At 41.5% G+C, this 16605-nt stretch overlaps 1 protein-coding gene across 12 annotated transcripts in view; it reads left to right on the plus strand.

The window, feature by feature from the left end:
* The first annotated feature begins 421 nt into the window (after positions 1-421).
* LCOR (ligand dependent nuclear receptor corepressor) overlaps positions 422-16605 on the plus strand; it is a 100680-nt gene continuing 84496 nt past the window's right edge. For 3 of the 12 annotated variants that reach the window (XM_075533673.1, XM_075533681.1, XM_075533676.1), the window contains exons 1-2: positions 422-549; positions 1555-1628. Coding sequence is in view for 3 of the 12 variants with exons in the window: in XM_075533671.1 (XP_075389786.1) it covers positions 453-549 (97 nt within the window). In the remaining 9 variants the exon portion in view is untranslated. Of the gene's footprint in view, positions 550-1146; positions 1255-1554; positions 1629-1702; positions 1997-16605 lie in introns of those variants that run through there. The other 9 variants (XM_075533677.1, XM_075533680.1, XM_075533671.1 and 6 more) reach the window with 7 other exon arrangements.

A 16605-nucleotide genomic window follows, 5' to 3' on the forward strand; every position in this document is an offset into this window, starting at 1 on the left:
CAGTTACCAGTACGGAACTTGCAACAGTTGGCGTGGTGCGAGGTGCAGGCTGGAAATGATAAGCGGGGCGGCATTCAAAACAAAACCACCCGGGAAAGGAGGAGGCAGCCGTGGGCTTCGGGCGGTGGGACGGCGTGGGGCCGGAGCGGACGAGCTCGGGCCGTGGGATGGCGCCTCCCGGGGCGGTCGCAGGGCCGGCGCGCGTGGCCCGCACCCGCGGGACCGAGGCGCGGCGGCGGCGGCGGCGGCGGGGTGCGTGCGGCGCGGGCGCGCAGGCCCAGGTCGCCCCCGGGGCCACGCCGGGGCCGCCGCGAGGTGAGGCTGGCCCTGCCCCCGCACCGCCCCCGGCGGGAGGCGCGACGCCCAGGCCGCGGGTGCGTGCGCGGCCCCGGGCGACGCGGCTGGGCGTGCGCGGGGCCGCGGCGGAGGCAGGGCCGGGCGGGCGGCAGAAGATGGCGAGGGTGTGTAGGCGGCAGCAATGCTCCGTTGAGAGACGCGGCTTTCGGCAGGAACTGGATTCGTGGCGCCACAAGCTCCTTCACTGTGTAGGTGAGACCGTCCTCCGGCCGCCTCCGGCCCTCGGGTCGCCGCGCCGCGGGCCGCCCCGGACCAGGGAGGGAGCCGGGGCGGAGGGATTTACTCCTCCGGCCCGCACGCCCTCTGGGGCTCGGCGTCCCCCTCCCCCACCCCCTGGAGTGCGAGCGGCGCGCGACCTCCCGGGGGCTCCCCCCCCCCTCGGCGCCCGGGCGCGCGCCGGCCCCTCCTCTCCGCGCGCCCTCCCCTCGACGAGCTCGGGCGGGAGCGCCGGCCCCTCCTCCCCGGCCGGCGTCCCGGCGGCGCCGCAGGTTTATTGTGGAGACCCGCGCGAGCGCCGCCAGTTCCGCCGAGCCCTGCGCTGCACCCGGGGTGGCGCGAGGGGCGGGGGCGCCGGGGGCCGCCCCCACCTGGTCTCCCGCCGCCGTCTCCTCTCTGTCCCCCCCCCCACCCCTCTCCCGTCCCGCGCCGCCCCTCCCCCACGCGCGGCGGCACGCGCGCGCCCTTCCCCGCGTGCACGCGCCGCGGCTGTGGGCGGGCGTCCGGCGCTCCGGCGTGTGCGAGGCGTGAGGTGGAGATGGGGGCGGAGGGAGCGGGAGCTGTCACAGGCCCCGGGTCCGCCTGAGCGAGCCAAGTGGGGTGTCATGGCCGCGGGGGGCAGCGGCTGCACTTCCTCAGCGGGCGGCGGCGGCGGCGGGGGAGTGCCTCCTGGACGCACGGGTTGGTGTGTGTGTGTATCGGAGTGCGCGGAGTGCGCTGCGGGGCGGACGGGAAGCCGGGGGTTCGGGGCCGTCCGCGGAGTCGGAGCGGGGGTCGCTCTTGTCTTCTCCGGGGGGGCTTGCCGGAGCCGCGGCCTCCGAGATCCTCGCCTGCCCCCCGCCGCCTGGGCCGCTCTCGGGTGGCTTCCCCCCTCGCCCCCGGGGGGGCAGGAGGGAGTGCGGACAGGGGCGCCCCGGGAGGGGCCCGGCGGCCGGGCTGCGCCTCTCACACTGTGTGTTTTGTCTGTTTTTCTCTCCCAAGGTCCCGTTTCCCTCTGTGCGGCGGCCGGCGGGACCATAAGGGCTTAACTCATATATTTAACCCCCCTCCGAAAAGTAAGTGGCCCGTGTGGTGTCTCCGCTCCGCCCGCCGCCCCCCCCCCCAGCCCCGATCCCCCCTTGTGTCTGACTCGCCTGTCCTCCAGCATTGTTATTCCCCACTCTTTGCTTCCGTGCTGCGGATGTGGGGCACACGCTCCCTCGGCGCCCTCCGTTCCCCCACGCCCAGTCCTCGGGGAGGCCCCGAATTCCAGTGCCCTCCGCCCCGTGGGCCTTCAGCTCGGGAACCAGGTCTTCCCCAGCAGAATGTGGGAGATTCTAGCCGGTCGCTTGGGGCCCTCATCCCCTCCTTCCCGACCGGGTTTCGTTGGAAGGAATTATGCAAATCCTGCTTTCTGGTGTCCATTCAGCGGCAATTTCATGCGGTGAGAAGTTCTCTTTGTTGTGCGAGGGGGAGAACAGACACTGATTTAATAGACATATCTGTTGGGGGGAAGGGTGGAGGGGGTGTGGAGGCTCAGTTTGGAAGAATTACAGCACTTGGTTAGCTCAGTGTCTTTGTGTTTGAGCCTTCTGGCTTGACAGGAGGGCCTGCCCTTTACAACGTCCCACAAGGGATGTTTTCTGTAATAGACGAAAAGCTAAACCGAAACTTTAAACAAGTGAGAAATAAGGTAAGCTTTACTTAGAGAAGGGAAGCCTTTCCATTTTTGCAGCGGTTCATTAGGAAAAGGTATAGTGTGAATTATGTTCGGGGTTTAAACTGTAGCATCAACACAAACACAGGCAGCAATGCTGTAAGGTAGGTAGCTTTGGTTGTCCAAAGGTTAAAAGTACCTTTTCAAACATGCCCTTGTAAATGTTAAAGGCACCGATCCGATTTAAGGCATCATTTGTCTTGGGGATCCCTAAAAATTTCCCTCCTGCCAATCCCAGCCCAGTCCTACCCTCCCTGCACAGAACAGCTTTTTGGTTATCAGTTTTCATTTACTGTGCTGCGCCTCTGCTTGTTTTATTCTTTCATTCCTGTCATATGTTCGGTAAAATGTTACATCAGCTTAAGCACTCTTTGAATTATGCATTATTTGTAACCATCACGGAAGGGAATTTATAAGAAGCATATAAACGGTTTTGAGAAGCATGAAATTAATGCGTTTTCAGAATGTGATTTTAAATTGTAAAATCTTGAAAGAATTTGGAAGAGTTTTTGGTACTTGTATATTTGTTCCACTCTTTAGTCATTGGTATTGAGCTCATTTGGTTTTTAAAAGGAATTGAAATTGACAACTGCAGGCTTGTAGATTTAAAAAATCATTTTATTGGGGACTCAGCTCTTATGACAATCCATACATCCATTGTGTCAAGCACACTTGTATATATGTTGCCCATTATCCTTTTGCTTGTAGATTTCTTAAGTGAATGTTGCTATAGGTTAGCAGACCTTGCTGACTTGCTTATCATATTTTAATTGTTTTGAGATCTTGCCTTCCTCTCAAGTCCCCTCTTCATCAGTCATTGCTGGTTTTAGTGGTTAGTTAACCGCTGCATTATGACAAGGCGTTTTTTGGTGTAATATAGTTTAAACCTTTCTGTTAATATCTGAAGTGAATGTCAAAGTTTAGAATATTATTTGCTTGTTTTGAAGGACCGTTTCAATTTGGATTTCTGCAGCATACTTTTATCTCCAAATTTCCACATTCAAGGTGGTAAAGTTCAAGAGATATTTAGAGTCCAGAGTACAGAAGTAGTATTTTAATCTGAGCAGTTAATTTATGGTTGGTTGTCTTCCCCAACTAAGATCAATCCAAACTCCTATTTTCTCCATTATATGTAATCATGTTCCTTAAGAGGCACGTTCTATGTAAATTAACTGTTGTTTTAAGAACTTATTTAAAAGAGCTAGCCGTGAGTTTACACAAACCAGAAGGAAATTAACTGTTACTAACAACTGTAATTTCTTTTACCTTACGGAGATTTATACTAAACAATTTACCTATTTGATTATGTTAATTTTTTTATCTGACTACTTTAGAGTTAGTTGGTTTCCAACTGACATTTAATTTATAGCAATCTTTGGATTAAAAATGAATTGTTACTCATTTATAAATCTAATTTTCCCTTAAGCTTTTGGGTATGGGGGCAGAGGGTCGGTGATGGGGATGATGGTGACTTCATTATTAGGTTTAGCTGAAGTGGAGTATGGAGGTTTAGACAGTGATTATGATCAAGATGGATATTTGGTAACCAGGTGGTTGTTGAGGGGTTCTCTGGGGCTACCATGATCAGTTCAGGTTCCAGTGGGGTCTAGGTGCTGATGCTGCCTGCTGTTAGAGAACCTATTTCGTAGAGGTTCGTCACCCTTGCTCTGCTCCGAATCTTCTCAGCCTGAGGGAGAGTGCAGTGTCAGAAGTGCCAGTTTCTTTCGAGCTTGCCTGGAAAAGGGCAGCAGGATGATTTTCCTTGACTTAGAAAGTTCTGTCAAATTGCCCCAATTCTCTCAAATGTGCTTGTAGCTGGAGCAGTTCTAGGAAGCATTTGAATAATGTCATTTTTTTCCTTTACATCCTAGTGACTGTACAGCATGGCCAGAATTTCTTCCAGAGTTAGAATTGGTTATTCAATGTCTATGGGAGCCTACACTTCTGAGATCTGCCTACTTATTACAGTTCTGTTTTTAGAAGTGAAAGGCAATTGGCTAAGTACATAATTTCTTTTGAATATTAAGTATCTGCCTTGTACCAGGCAATGTGGGGAACCAATGATGTTGGGGAATCTGCCCTAACCTCCAGGAGCTTGTAGTCAACAGAAAATATAATGCTTTCAGATGGAGTACAAAGTAAAATGTGCTAGTCAATGGTGCAAGCAAGTGCTAGGCGTTTATAGTAGTGAAAGAAATCTCTTCTCAGATGAAGGCAGGTTTCATGAAGAAGTGACTTTTTTTTTGCTTTTTAATGAATATGGACGAGGCATTCAGTTATGAAACAGCATGAGCAAGTGACTACGAAAAGGACACAGACTGATTAGTGTAGGGACAAATCGATCATAGGGGTTTGCTAAGCTAGGTTGCGAGATTTCAAGTGCAGGATAAAAAGTGGAGCCTTCTTGCTAATAAGCAGCTTGGGCTTTGCAACACATTCCTTTTGCTCAAGGAAAAATGTTTCCTCTATTTGCACGTTTTGGAATTTTATAATGACACAGACTTAAAAGAAATCAGGTTAAAGGGACAATTGTCATGCACAATAGTGTTTTTTGCAAATTAAGTTCTTTTGGAGTTTATTCTTTATTCCATTGTGCGCACACCCTTTTAAATTCTAAAACCAGTGTCACACTTAATCTTTTGAAAATTCTTAATATTGACAGGTTTTTATCATTAAAGGTTATATTTGATATTTGGAAACAGTTTTTGCTGTGAAGTATGGCAAATAAAGGCACATGTGAAATGATGGGGTTGATTTTCATCCTTGGCTTGAAAAGTTGCTTTGAAAGCTCAGTAAAGGGGAGCCCTCTGAAGGTCGCTCTCCATATTTCCTTTGCGCCCATACCTTTGTATATGGAATCTGAGTTTGTTGTACAGTCTTGTTGTTTCAATTTGAAAGCTTACTATCACTATCCTCCAAAAGGATCTTCTATTTGGAAGTATTAAAAAAACCTTTTTGACTATTGTATATCCCTGCACATCGCTTTTGGGATAATTACAATGTAAACTAATTATCTCCTTTTGTTGACCATATCTTGTATATAGGAAGTATTTCAAGTGCAATAGTCTATTCCTAAATATTTTATCTTTTATTGAGATATACACATATTAAATCAAATCCTTTTAAAGTAGCTGAGTGGTTTTTAGTAAAGTCACAAGGTTTTGCAAACCTCACTATCTAATTTCAAATAGTTGCATCACTCCCAAAAGAAACCCCATACCCATTAAGCAGTCACTCTCCACCTCCCCACTCCCAGCCCCTTGACAACCACTAATCTACTTTGTGCCTCTGTGGATTTGCTGGTTGTGGACTTTTCATATAAATGGAATCATAGAATACTGAATGTGTTACCTTTTGTGTGTGGATTCCTCTATGTTGTAGCATTTATTCCTTTTTTTAAGAAGCTCTGGTGGTGCCATTGGATAAGCAATGGCCTGTTAACTACAAGATCTGCAGTGCAAACGCAGCCCTCAGAAAGATGTACCACCTCAGAAACCCTAAAGAGGGGTCACTGCGAGTCAGCATTGACTTGATGGCAATGGGTTATTGTTTAATAGAAATAGATGAAATGATTCTAAAATTTATGTGTAGATGCAAAGATCTAAACTGGCAAAAAGTCTTCAAAGAAGAAAAGTATTACAAGCTTCCAATTCCAGAATATTTAAAGAACTCCCACATATCAAAAATAAAGAGATAAATCTCTTTGTTCCCTTTGATTGAGCAAAAGGTCTAAGCAGACACTTCAGTAGCAATGTATATAAGGGGGCTTCAAAAAGTTCACAGAAAAATAAAATTAAAAGATGGTAATGCCATTTTCCAGAAACTTTTGGAAGCCTCTTGTGAATTCCTAGGAGACATGAAAATTCGTCCAACATCGTTAGTCATTAGTGAAATTAAATTAAAACCAACTTATAACCACTAAAATAGTCAAAGCGGGAAAGCCTGACAAACCTAATTTTTAGAGAACGTGGAGTAACTAATCGCTTGAACGTTTGAGGAGGACACATAAAATAATCACAATCTCTTTGGAGAATAATGGTTTTACACTTATTATAAAGTTAAACACATCTCTCACCTGTCACCCATCAGTTCAACTATAGGTATTTACCTACGAGAATGAAAATGTTTCTAGGTGCCTTATTCATATTAGCTCCAAACTGGAAACAATACATGTGTCTATCAGCAATAGAATAGATAAAATACTGTAGTATGTTCATTATTCATCAATATAAAATGACTTACATACAGAATTGGTAATCTAGTTGGCAGATACAGAGAATAAAATTAGTGTTTGTCCTGTAAGCATTGGGTTGCTAATCACAGGATGGACGGTTCAAACCCACTGGCCACTCAGAGAAAGATGAGGCTGTCTGCACTTGTAAAGATTTGCAAAGCCTTGGAAATTCTATATAGGGTCACTGTGAATCAAAATCTTCTTGATGGCAATGGACTTTTGGTTATTCCTTTTTATGGTTGAATACTGTTCCATTGTGTGGACACACCCACATTTTGTGTTTATGGACATTTGAGTTGCTACACTCCCAAAGTGACTGCATCATTTTTATATTCCCCCAAAAGTTAAAAAAAAAAACAAAAAACTACCATATGCCCCTGTAACTCCCAAGCCTAGATATATATACCTAGGAAAATGAAAAACATGTCCACACAAAGTTGGCATAGCATTATTTATAATGATAAAAAATGTGAGTGTATCTTCCTTGGTAAATAAAAATTCCATGTTAAAAATTTGATGTTTCCTTTTACAACACAATTTACATTTGATTTAATATAAAAATAGCTTCACTAGTATATAATTATTGGCTTATGAAAGTTTTCTTTAAAAAAGTATAATATGTTTAGAGGAAGGACTGGTTGAATTTGTTAAATCAGATTACGACATAATAGCGTTTCAAAAATTTTTTGTGGAAAAATTCCTTTCAATAGCATTTTCCACGAATTTAAAAACTATTGCTGAAATTAACATATATGAATAGATATATTATCCATTCTATTGCTAAAAGACACTTCCCCCTACCAGTTCCTAGTTGTCTCTTCAAACTTATCAACTAAGTAAAAGGAATTTCAAGCATTTCATTATGGAAAACGGCAAAGATAATAAAAGTTAGAATATTTCAGTGAACACATAGCCCCACTGATTATTTTAAGCAAATTCTAGGCATCATATTTAATACTGAATATTTTAAAAAAACCTTTTGTGTAATGCCATTTCTCTCTTTCCATACCACTCTCATTAAGTAGTTAATAAATTTAAAGAAATAAGCCATAATATAAATATGAGGGTGAGTAAAACATAATTGCTACAAAGCATAGGAATGTAAGATGTTAAAAAAAATTAAGCACAAATGTCACAATCTGAAACTTGTTTCTCAACATATCCTCCATTGGGTTTACGTATTTCTGAAGGTGTTGCTTCCACCTATCTCTTTCCCCCCAAAATTCTGCAATATTTGATTTACACCCTGTCAAAACCTTAAGGCACTCAAAGTGTGCTCCTTTCATGTTCTTTGATTTTGAGATTTGAGCACAAAGAAGGCTGAAAGGGCAAGATAAGGCTGTATAGTTTCTCAGTGAAGTTCGGCTATGATGATTCCTTTGCTACCCTCAAAGAGTGAGCAGGTGCCTTGTGATAGAAACAAATTCCTCAGCCCAGCTTTCTTTTCTTTTTTAAAGAAAGGCAGACTGCCACATGCATCGCCTCATTTGGATGTGTCTGGAGTCTTGGAAGCTTGACTACCCTGCGTTCTCCTACAAATGGTCCTTGAGACTTGTTTGGAGGTTCTAGCAGGGGAGCGCAGCTACTCGTGTACCCTTGACCGAAGGACGGTCTTCCTTCTATCGGGGAAGGTCGTTCTCTTCAACCGAGAGGGAGGCACCTGGAGCGGTGAGGGAGGAAGGGTACACCTGCCTAGCCAGCCAGATCAGCCGAATCAACCCTGGCGATCAATGGGGTGACAGATCGTTGCAGCCAGATCCCCCTCACATCCCTCAGCCCAACTTTCCTAACCTTTTTCTTTCCATTGGAGTTTTTAAATTTCTTAAAACTACTTCATAATAGCACCTGTAGTCATCCTGTGTCCTAGCAAATCTACCAAGATGGCACTTTGGATCTTCTTGGAAGCCTCTGTTTTGATGGATTCTTCTGTGTTTTAAAGGCATCCTATGATGCTAAGAGAAGTGTATTGTTGAGAGAACCTCTTGGTAGTCACCCACTGATTGCAGAGACATTTTTAAACATGCTTCATTTGGAATAAACCTGTGCATGTGTGAGCTGGAACCTGAAGCAATACTTTTTAATTTACTGTTGTGTGGAGTAAAGGCTTTTTTATTAATATTGTTTCTTATGAGTGCTCCTTAAAAGTTACTCTATGCTAATAGTTAATATGTACTAGACAAAAAAGCTTTAATGTAGATCTATATACATTATACTATGCATCTACTAAACAGGTAGGGAAACAGATTAAGAGATGAAGGATTTCATTCATTATTACTCAAAGGGGGGGGGGGTGGTAGAGCTGAGATTGGATTTACAAAACCTGTGCTCTTCTATCTCAAGTCTAATGCACATGCTCTTTTTGACTTTATGAATTTGGTTTGAGTTCCCTGGTGGCACATTGAGAAAAAGTGTTTAATGTGCTGTTTGTTAGTGCTATTAGCCAAGAAATAAATTGGTGGTGGTAGTTTGAATGCACCAGATGCTTCAGGGAAGAAAGTTGTGGCAGTCTGCCTCCTGTTAAGTATTGGCGGCCTTGGAGCCCGCAGGGTGCAGTTTTACTGCATCCCATAGGGTCGTTTACTGCATCCCATAGGGTTGTGATCCCATAGGACTATACTGGATAGCCAGGGGTTGTTTTGATTTCATCAAGTTGCCTACCCATTTTCTTTCCCAATTACTAATTACTTCAAGTTGAGTTTACCTGCTTTATGTTACACGAAAGAATTGTTTTTTTCCTACCCATCATCTTGCCATACAATATATTTCTTAGCCTGAATGCCTTCCACCCTACTCTTCAGCTTGTCTTTTTCTTCTCATTTTTAGTTTTGTTAGTAGTATTTATGTATGGTTTCTGAGCTCAGTATTTCCACGGATTTAGCTTTTCTTCACTTGGTTTTAGACAGATATTTCTTCACCATTGAACCTAGATTAGGGAAAAGATAGTAAGGAAATGAATTAAATGATACTGATTCTAGTTTGGTGAGTCTTCTGTGTGGACTGCTTAGTTCAAGGGACATTAATGTTCAAGATTGATAGTAACATTTTGTATATAGCATATGGTCTTTTATTTATATCCTTCCCAGAGAGTCAGGATTCCTAGATTTTAGCTACATACCTCCTGATTTCTGACCTACTAACTATGACTTAAATATGGTGCAGTTAGTAATAAATGCTTTGAAATGGAATAGTAAAGGAAGTAATTTAGTAATGTATAATTGCTGTTAAAAGGAGATTTCACAAATTTAAAAATGAGATAGACAGAAACCCCGCTAGCATAATGATTATGCACTGGACTGCTAACTCTACAGCCAGCAGTTTATAACTACTAGCTGCTTCGTGGGAGAAAGATGAGGTTCCTACTCTCATATAGGGTTAGTTTGGGAAGCCCAATGGGCAGTTCTACCTTGTCCTCAGGATCCACTCAGGGACAGTTAATTTGATTTTGGAGTTTAGGTCCTCTATTTACTGGCAGCTCTTATTTGCGCTTTAATGTTCTGTAAATTACCCCTCGGTTTGAAATGACTGAACCAATTTCCTATTCACAACAAATTCTTCATCGCAATCTACTTCACTTGCTGCCTTATCTAGCATTAAAATAAGGCAAATTAAGAACCGCATGTACTAGGTCTTCAAAATGGAAACTCAAGCCATGGAGTCTATCCTGACCCAGAGCTGCCCTGTTGGACCAGAGTGCAACTGTTCCTGTGGTTTCCAAGACTGTAAGGAGAGTAGAAAGCCTGTGTTTGCCCTGACCTGGGTCTCACATACTCTCTGGGAGCAAATCGTGTTTGTAACTGTACTACATTCAATTCAAACGTCTCCAGTCATAGGTAGAATAATGCTTCATTATTAGACATAGGAGGATGTTTAGACAAAGGTGATACTTTTTCATCACAATTACCATATATACTCATGTATATTTTTAATGCAGTTTTTGTGGTAAAATTAGATACCTTGGCTGATACTTGGGTGGGCTTATACTCGAGTATATACAGTAAGTGAAAAACACCTTACCTTCATTAAGAATAAAAAGTGAAAGAAACAAATGCTTGGGATACTTGTCTGTGTTGAAGTGTTGACCTAAAAAAAAAAGTGTTGACCTTTTTTTTGTGGTTTCATAATTGATTTAAAAATTTAATATTTTCTCAATAATTGGCAACTTAGATTTCCATATACTTGCTATTTTAATATTTTCTATGCTTTTTGTGACATGTCTTAGTCCTGCAGACACATTTTTACCTTAGTGTAACGGTGGTTGAAATTTTTGTCTGGTCTAACCTTCATTGCTTTCTTCATCAGTATTCAGTTAAGTTTTTTTCATCTGTGTAAGTGAACATCCCATGTATTTTATTTTAAAAAGCTTTCCTATATATTATCTTTATCTTTTATTAATAGTACTTTAAAATCTATACCACTGGTTAGATGAATTATACCGTTAGAATTACCAAATTATGGAGATTACTTAAATTATTTCTCAAAAACCTGATGTTTGCACCTAAAGTGGACCAGGGATGAATGAATGGATTTTGAGCTTGCATTAATCACAAGCCTGTGACTAAGAACAATTAGTTCTTATGATATGCCATGCTCAATACCTACCTTCATGAAGTGATCACTGAAGATATGAGTGATATAGCAAAGTGTGGTGAAGAAATCAGATGGTACCTGGCTATCAGGAGTAATTAGTATGGAGTCTTAATGGTTTGTCTTTAAACAAGCAGCCATCGAAGTGAGTTGTTAGCTAAGTCCACATGTAAAGAGCACATGAACCTTTGTGATCCAAGGATTATAAATAATAAAATTCAAGATCAGAAGAGGGCATTAATTGTATTAGAGCCTAAATTCTGAACATTGTTTGCACAAGGCTATGGATGACAGTGAAAGTCCAAAATCCATTTTCATAGTTCAGTCCAGATATGGATTAAGCCTTCATTGAGTTCCCTCAGACCATTGAGTGGGGATGTGAATAATCTTGGTCTCAGACAATGAGTTTGAGTGGAGTACTGCAGCTATAGTTTGGTTAAAATTTAACATACAATAGTTTGCTTTCATCTTTGACCCATTTTTAATTTTAGTGTCTCCTTTCTTTTGGATTGGAGTTTTCTGTGCATTTGTTGTCATATTTTGTATATATTTTTTCTATTTTATTTTAAAAATAATTTTATTGGGGGCTCATACAACTCTTTATCACAATCTGTATATTCATCCATTGTGTCAAGCACATTTGTACATTTGTTGCCATCATTCTCAAAACATTTGCTTTCTACTTAAGTGTTTGGTTGTATGGTTTTCTTTATGTGAAACCCATGATAGGTAATTCAGAAAAAGTAACTAGATTAATAATTCCTTATGATTTTGGAAGAGGATGTTCGTGGCTAATGGGGAACTAATGATAATGGGTACAAGATGAAGAAACGGTTCTACAATTGATTGTGGTGCTGATTATACAACTCTAAATACATTTTAACTATTGGATTGTATGGTATGTGAATTATTTGCCAATAAAACTTTCACGTGTTTTAATTTATTTGAATTCTTTAACGTGTATAAACACATCCATGTTTATTATTTCTATCTCATAATATTTTTAAGTATGAAAGTATTAATATGGTTGGCTTTAATACCAGCTTAATGCACACACACGAGTTAAACAAAATAGAATTTAAATAATATGTTAAAAAAAAAAAAGAAAGACACCTATTCCCAAGGCCATCCCTTGGACATTTTTATTAGAAATGTTGACATTTTGAGTTCCAACATACCATTGCTTTTGTTAGCACATGTAATTTAATTTTTATAATATTGTCACAAAACAACCCATTGGTACCAAGTCCATTGCAACTCATAGTGACTATATAGTGACCTTGTATAGGTTTTCTGGGGCTATAAATCTTTACAGGAGCAGATAACCTCATCTTTCTCTTATAGGTGGCTTTGAACTGATGACTTTGTGTGTGTTTAGTAGTGCAGCACTTACTGACAGCGCCACCAGGGCTCCATGATAACCTTACTAGGTAGGCACGGTTTACCTTTTATAGATAGAGTAGATGGAGAAGTAACTGTCCATTGATGCTACTGCAAATTGATGATGGAATCTCAATACTGGGAATTTCTTTTGTATATTGTTGATCAGTCCCCTGTAGTTTCCATAGTGGCTTTCTTTTAAACATCCATTTTCTCCTACTTCTCAGCTGGTGATCTTGAGCTCAATGAAAATGGAGCTCTGATGGAGGTGAATATTTCCCAAGTGCTCCCTTTACTTAAAAAACCACCTAAACCATTGTTTCAAATTATTGAGCCCCTGAAGAAAACCACTGAAACTATATGTATAAAATGCAGATTTCTGGAACCTAATCCAGATTTCAGGAGCCCTGGTGTCACAGTGGTTAAGTAGCCAGCAATTCAAACTACTTGATCCATAAATTATCAGTGGTTCATGAGGGATGGGGGAGCAGGGAAGGAGGTGAAAAAATGAGGACCTGATGCCAGGGGCTTAAGCGGAGAGCAAATGTTTTGACAATGATGAGGGTAATGAATGTACAAAAGTGCTTTACACAATTGATATATGTATGGATTGCGATAGGAGTTGTATGAGCCCCTAATAAAATGATTTTAAAAAAACAATGTTTGTATGGATTGCGATAAGAATTGTTATGAGCCCCCAATAAAATGATTTTTTAAAACCCTTTTTAAAAAACTCAGCTGAAATCACTAAATATCTGCTTATTCCAGAGCAACTATACATGAACATCCTTCGATTCTAATTCTGAAACAAACCAGTGCTTATTCTTGTATGAGCCATTAGCTTGTAATCTCTATCACCACCATAATTATATTGTCAGAATTTTATGCTAACTTGGGTCCTTTGAGTTAATTTTCCTTCTTCATTTCATTACCACTGTACCTTGCTAAAAAACCTTTGCTCAGTTTGTTTGCTCCAATTCTTTGGTCACTCTACAATTTCTTAATAGCAATGGCTAACCTACATTGCTCTGCTCAGCTGCTGAGACTTGCAGGGTCACTACTTTTCACTGACACTGTGGGAATGACATGAGCTCCATGTGCTCTTAACAGTGAAGTTTACAGCGATATAGGTTATCAGACATGGCTACTTAATTGCATGTGAGTTAGCAACAGACTGAAGGACAACTTCAGAAGGACAAAGCTAGCTAGTGTAAGGGAAATCCGTACTTTATTTTTTTTTAACAATTTATTAGGGGCTCATACAACTCTTATCACAGTCCATACATATACATACATCAATTGTATAAAGCACATCTGTACATTCTTTGCCCTAATCATTTTTTTTCTCATTCCGTACTTCATACAAGGTGATTCTATGTGTTATAGATAACTTCAATCTGATTTGGCACCTTTAGTTGAGGAGGATGTGATGAGGCAGTAACCCTAATTCTATCTAGATTTCTATGGGGTGGCAGTGCTGACTTAAGAAAATTACTGTATTTTTAAGAAACTTAGAAGCTGCTCTTTCTTGAATTATCATTTCATTACCCAATAACAAATCCCTGAAAAGTCTTCAGAAAACATGTAACTAAAGGGATATTTCTCTCTTTTGAAACGCTTTAAAGACTGAAAACAGTTTCTCAACAGAAATGTTTCTGAGGAGCAAACATCACGCCTTAAAGATGGTAAATTAGTGCTCTTATTTGAGGTCATTCATTTTTGTGGCGAGCACATGTTTGTATTTCTTAATATGTACATTTCATATAACTTCTTGACTCCCTGCACATTATCATATACCCCCTGCCACACCCCCAAGAATGAGGCCTCATTTTGAAAAGTACAGTTTTCCATCATTCTTCCTATGTTCTTGATTGGTTCCACTTGCGTTTGGGTCGCTGCACACTTTTCAGATCTTGGTCCAGAGTAGCCATGGTCTTTTTTTTTTTTTTTAAATCCATTTTCTTGGGGGCTCATACAACCCACACATACATCACTTGTGTAAAGCACATTTATAAATTTGTTGCCATCCTCCTCAAAATACTCACTTTCCACTTAAGCCTTTGGCATCAGCTCCTCATTTCCCCCTCCCTCCCTCCCTCGTGAACCCTTGATATAACTTATAATTATTATTTTGTCGTATTTTATACTGCCCGACGTCTTCCTTAACCCACTTTTCTGTTGTCCATCCCCCAGGAAGGTTGTTATATGTAGATCCTTCTTTCCCCCACCTCCCCCTCTCCCTTGTCCCCCCAGAACTGTCAGTCCTGCTGTTTTCTCCTGATTGTTTCTCCAACCTATCTTATTTACAGATCTGCAGAGATAATAACATGCACAAAAACATGACAGGGCAAAACCAAGCAATAAAAGTAACCAAAACAAACAATAAACAAGAAAAAGTTGTAGGTAGTTCCAGGACTGTTTGTTGGTCTTATCCAGACGAGTCTGATGGGGTGCCAAGCCCTGGCCCCAAAGTCTGTTTGGTATTCCCTGGGGACTTTGTTGCTCTGTTCCCCTTGCTGTTCTGTTCCATGCCCTTAGTATTTTGCCTTGCTGTGGTGAGATCATACTGTGTTTCCAGTGTTCTCCCCTTTAGGGCTATGAGTCAGTGAGGGATGTCGCCTCTCATAGTGGCGCCAACCATATAGTCTTCTCTGGATTGGCTGCTCTGAGCAGGGATATCGTCCTCAAGGCTTGGTGGACCAGGAGGTGCTCCATTCTCTCCCACCCCCACTCCCTTCATTTGTTCCCATGTCGTGTCCTCTGATCAGACATGCCCCTCTCCTGGAGCTGCAGCTTCAGTGCTGTCCTCTGAAATAAATTCTTTTGTAGAGAGGGGCAGCTATGCAGGTAGTTGGGATTTGAGGGGGGTCCTCAGACCTACTGGTTCCCTACTGCATGCCGGCATGCTGCATTCACATCTTGGAGCACTGGGTTGATGAAAAGGGGTTTTTGTTAAAACAATAAATACATCTTTAAAAGTACGAGATGGAAGTGTTCGGTGAGCAAAAAGTCTTCCCAAATCCCAACATACAAAAATGACTATAATTAACACTCTAGACATCTTAGTACATAGATTCAGATAAATGGGTAGCAGAATTGTAAGAGTGATGTGTGTAGGTGGTGAGTAGATGGGTGGAAATCCTTTTAATAAAAATGTAGTTATTAGTCATTGTCTAGTTTTATTTTTCATTGTGTAGTTTTTACATGCTTATGAGGTGATTGGAACTACTGTGGCTTGAGTTAGGCACACCTTAAGCCTCAAAAACAATGTTCTACTTTTTAACAAGTTATAGAGATCTTTTGCAGCAGATTTGTTCAATACAGTACATATTTCTTTTTTTCACTGTTGCTTCAGGAGCATTGATTGTGACTTGGACGACTGAGATCATTCCTCTGCCAATGACGATGTTTATTGGTCCAGTTGTGATGATTTTTGTTTGTATACTCTGTACTGAAGGCTATAGTTTTTGTTCATCAGTAAGTGCTTTAAGTTCTCTTCACAGCCTTTTTGGTTGTGTCATCTGCATTTCACAGGTTGTTAATGAGGTATCTTCCAATCCTGATAGTTTAGCTGCTTAGAAATTTGCTCAGCATATAAATTGAATAAATTTGGTGAAAGGAAACAACCCTGACATACATTTTTGCTGATTTTAAAACACACATTACCTTGTTCTGTTAAAATGAAGCAGCTTGTTCTGTGTACAGACACTGCATGAGCACGAAAGTATTGTGGAAGTCCCACTCTTTGTAATGTTAGCCATAGGTGTGGTGATCCACACAGTTGAATTATTTTACTTAGTCAATGAAACTTAGATATTCATTCTCGCTCTGTTACAGCAAAATGTAAATCATTTATCTGGTCTTTTACCTGCCAGCTGTGTTGCAGAGTAATCAAGTAGTGGATTATAGAATGCTTTTTCTTTATTGAAGAATTCCAAATTATAAAGGAAGAAGTGATAAAAGTAGAACATCACCACTTTATGTCCTTAATAAAATGATAGGTTTAGGCAGATTATTGATGTTTGGTAAAATTATTAGGTAAAAGGTGATGGAAGCAAGTTAACACCCTGAATTTACTGGGGGGCCAGCAGGCTTTATGTGCCTCTTGATTTGAAGAAAGGCACTATACCACCATGAA

This window comes from Tenrec ecaudatus, chromosome 16, assembly GCF_050624435.1.
Source record: "Tenrec ecaudatus isolate mTenEca1 chromosome 16, mTenEca1.hap1, whole genome shotgun sequence".
In the NCBI taxonomy this organism is placed as follows: domain Eukaryota; kingdom Metazoa; phylum Chordata; class Mammalia; order Afrosoricida; family Tenrecidae; genus Tenrec; species Tenrec ecaudatus.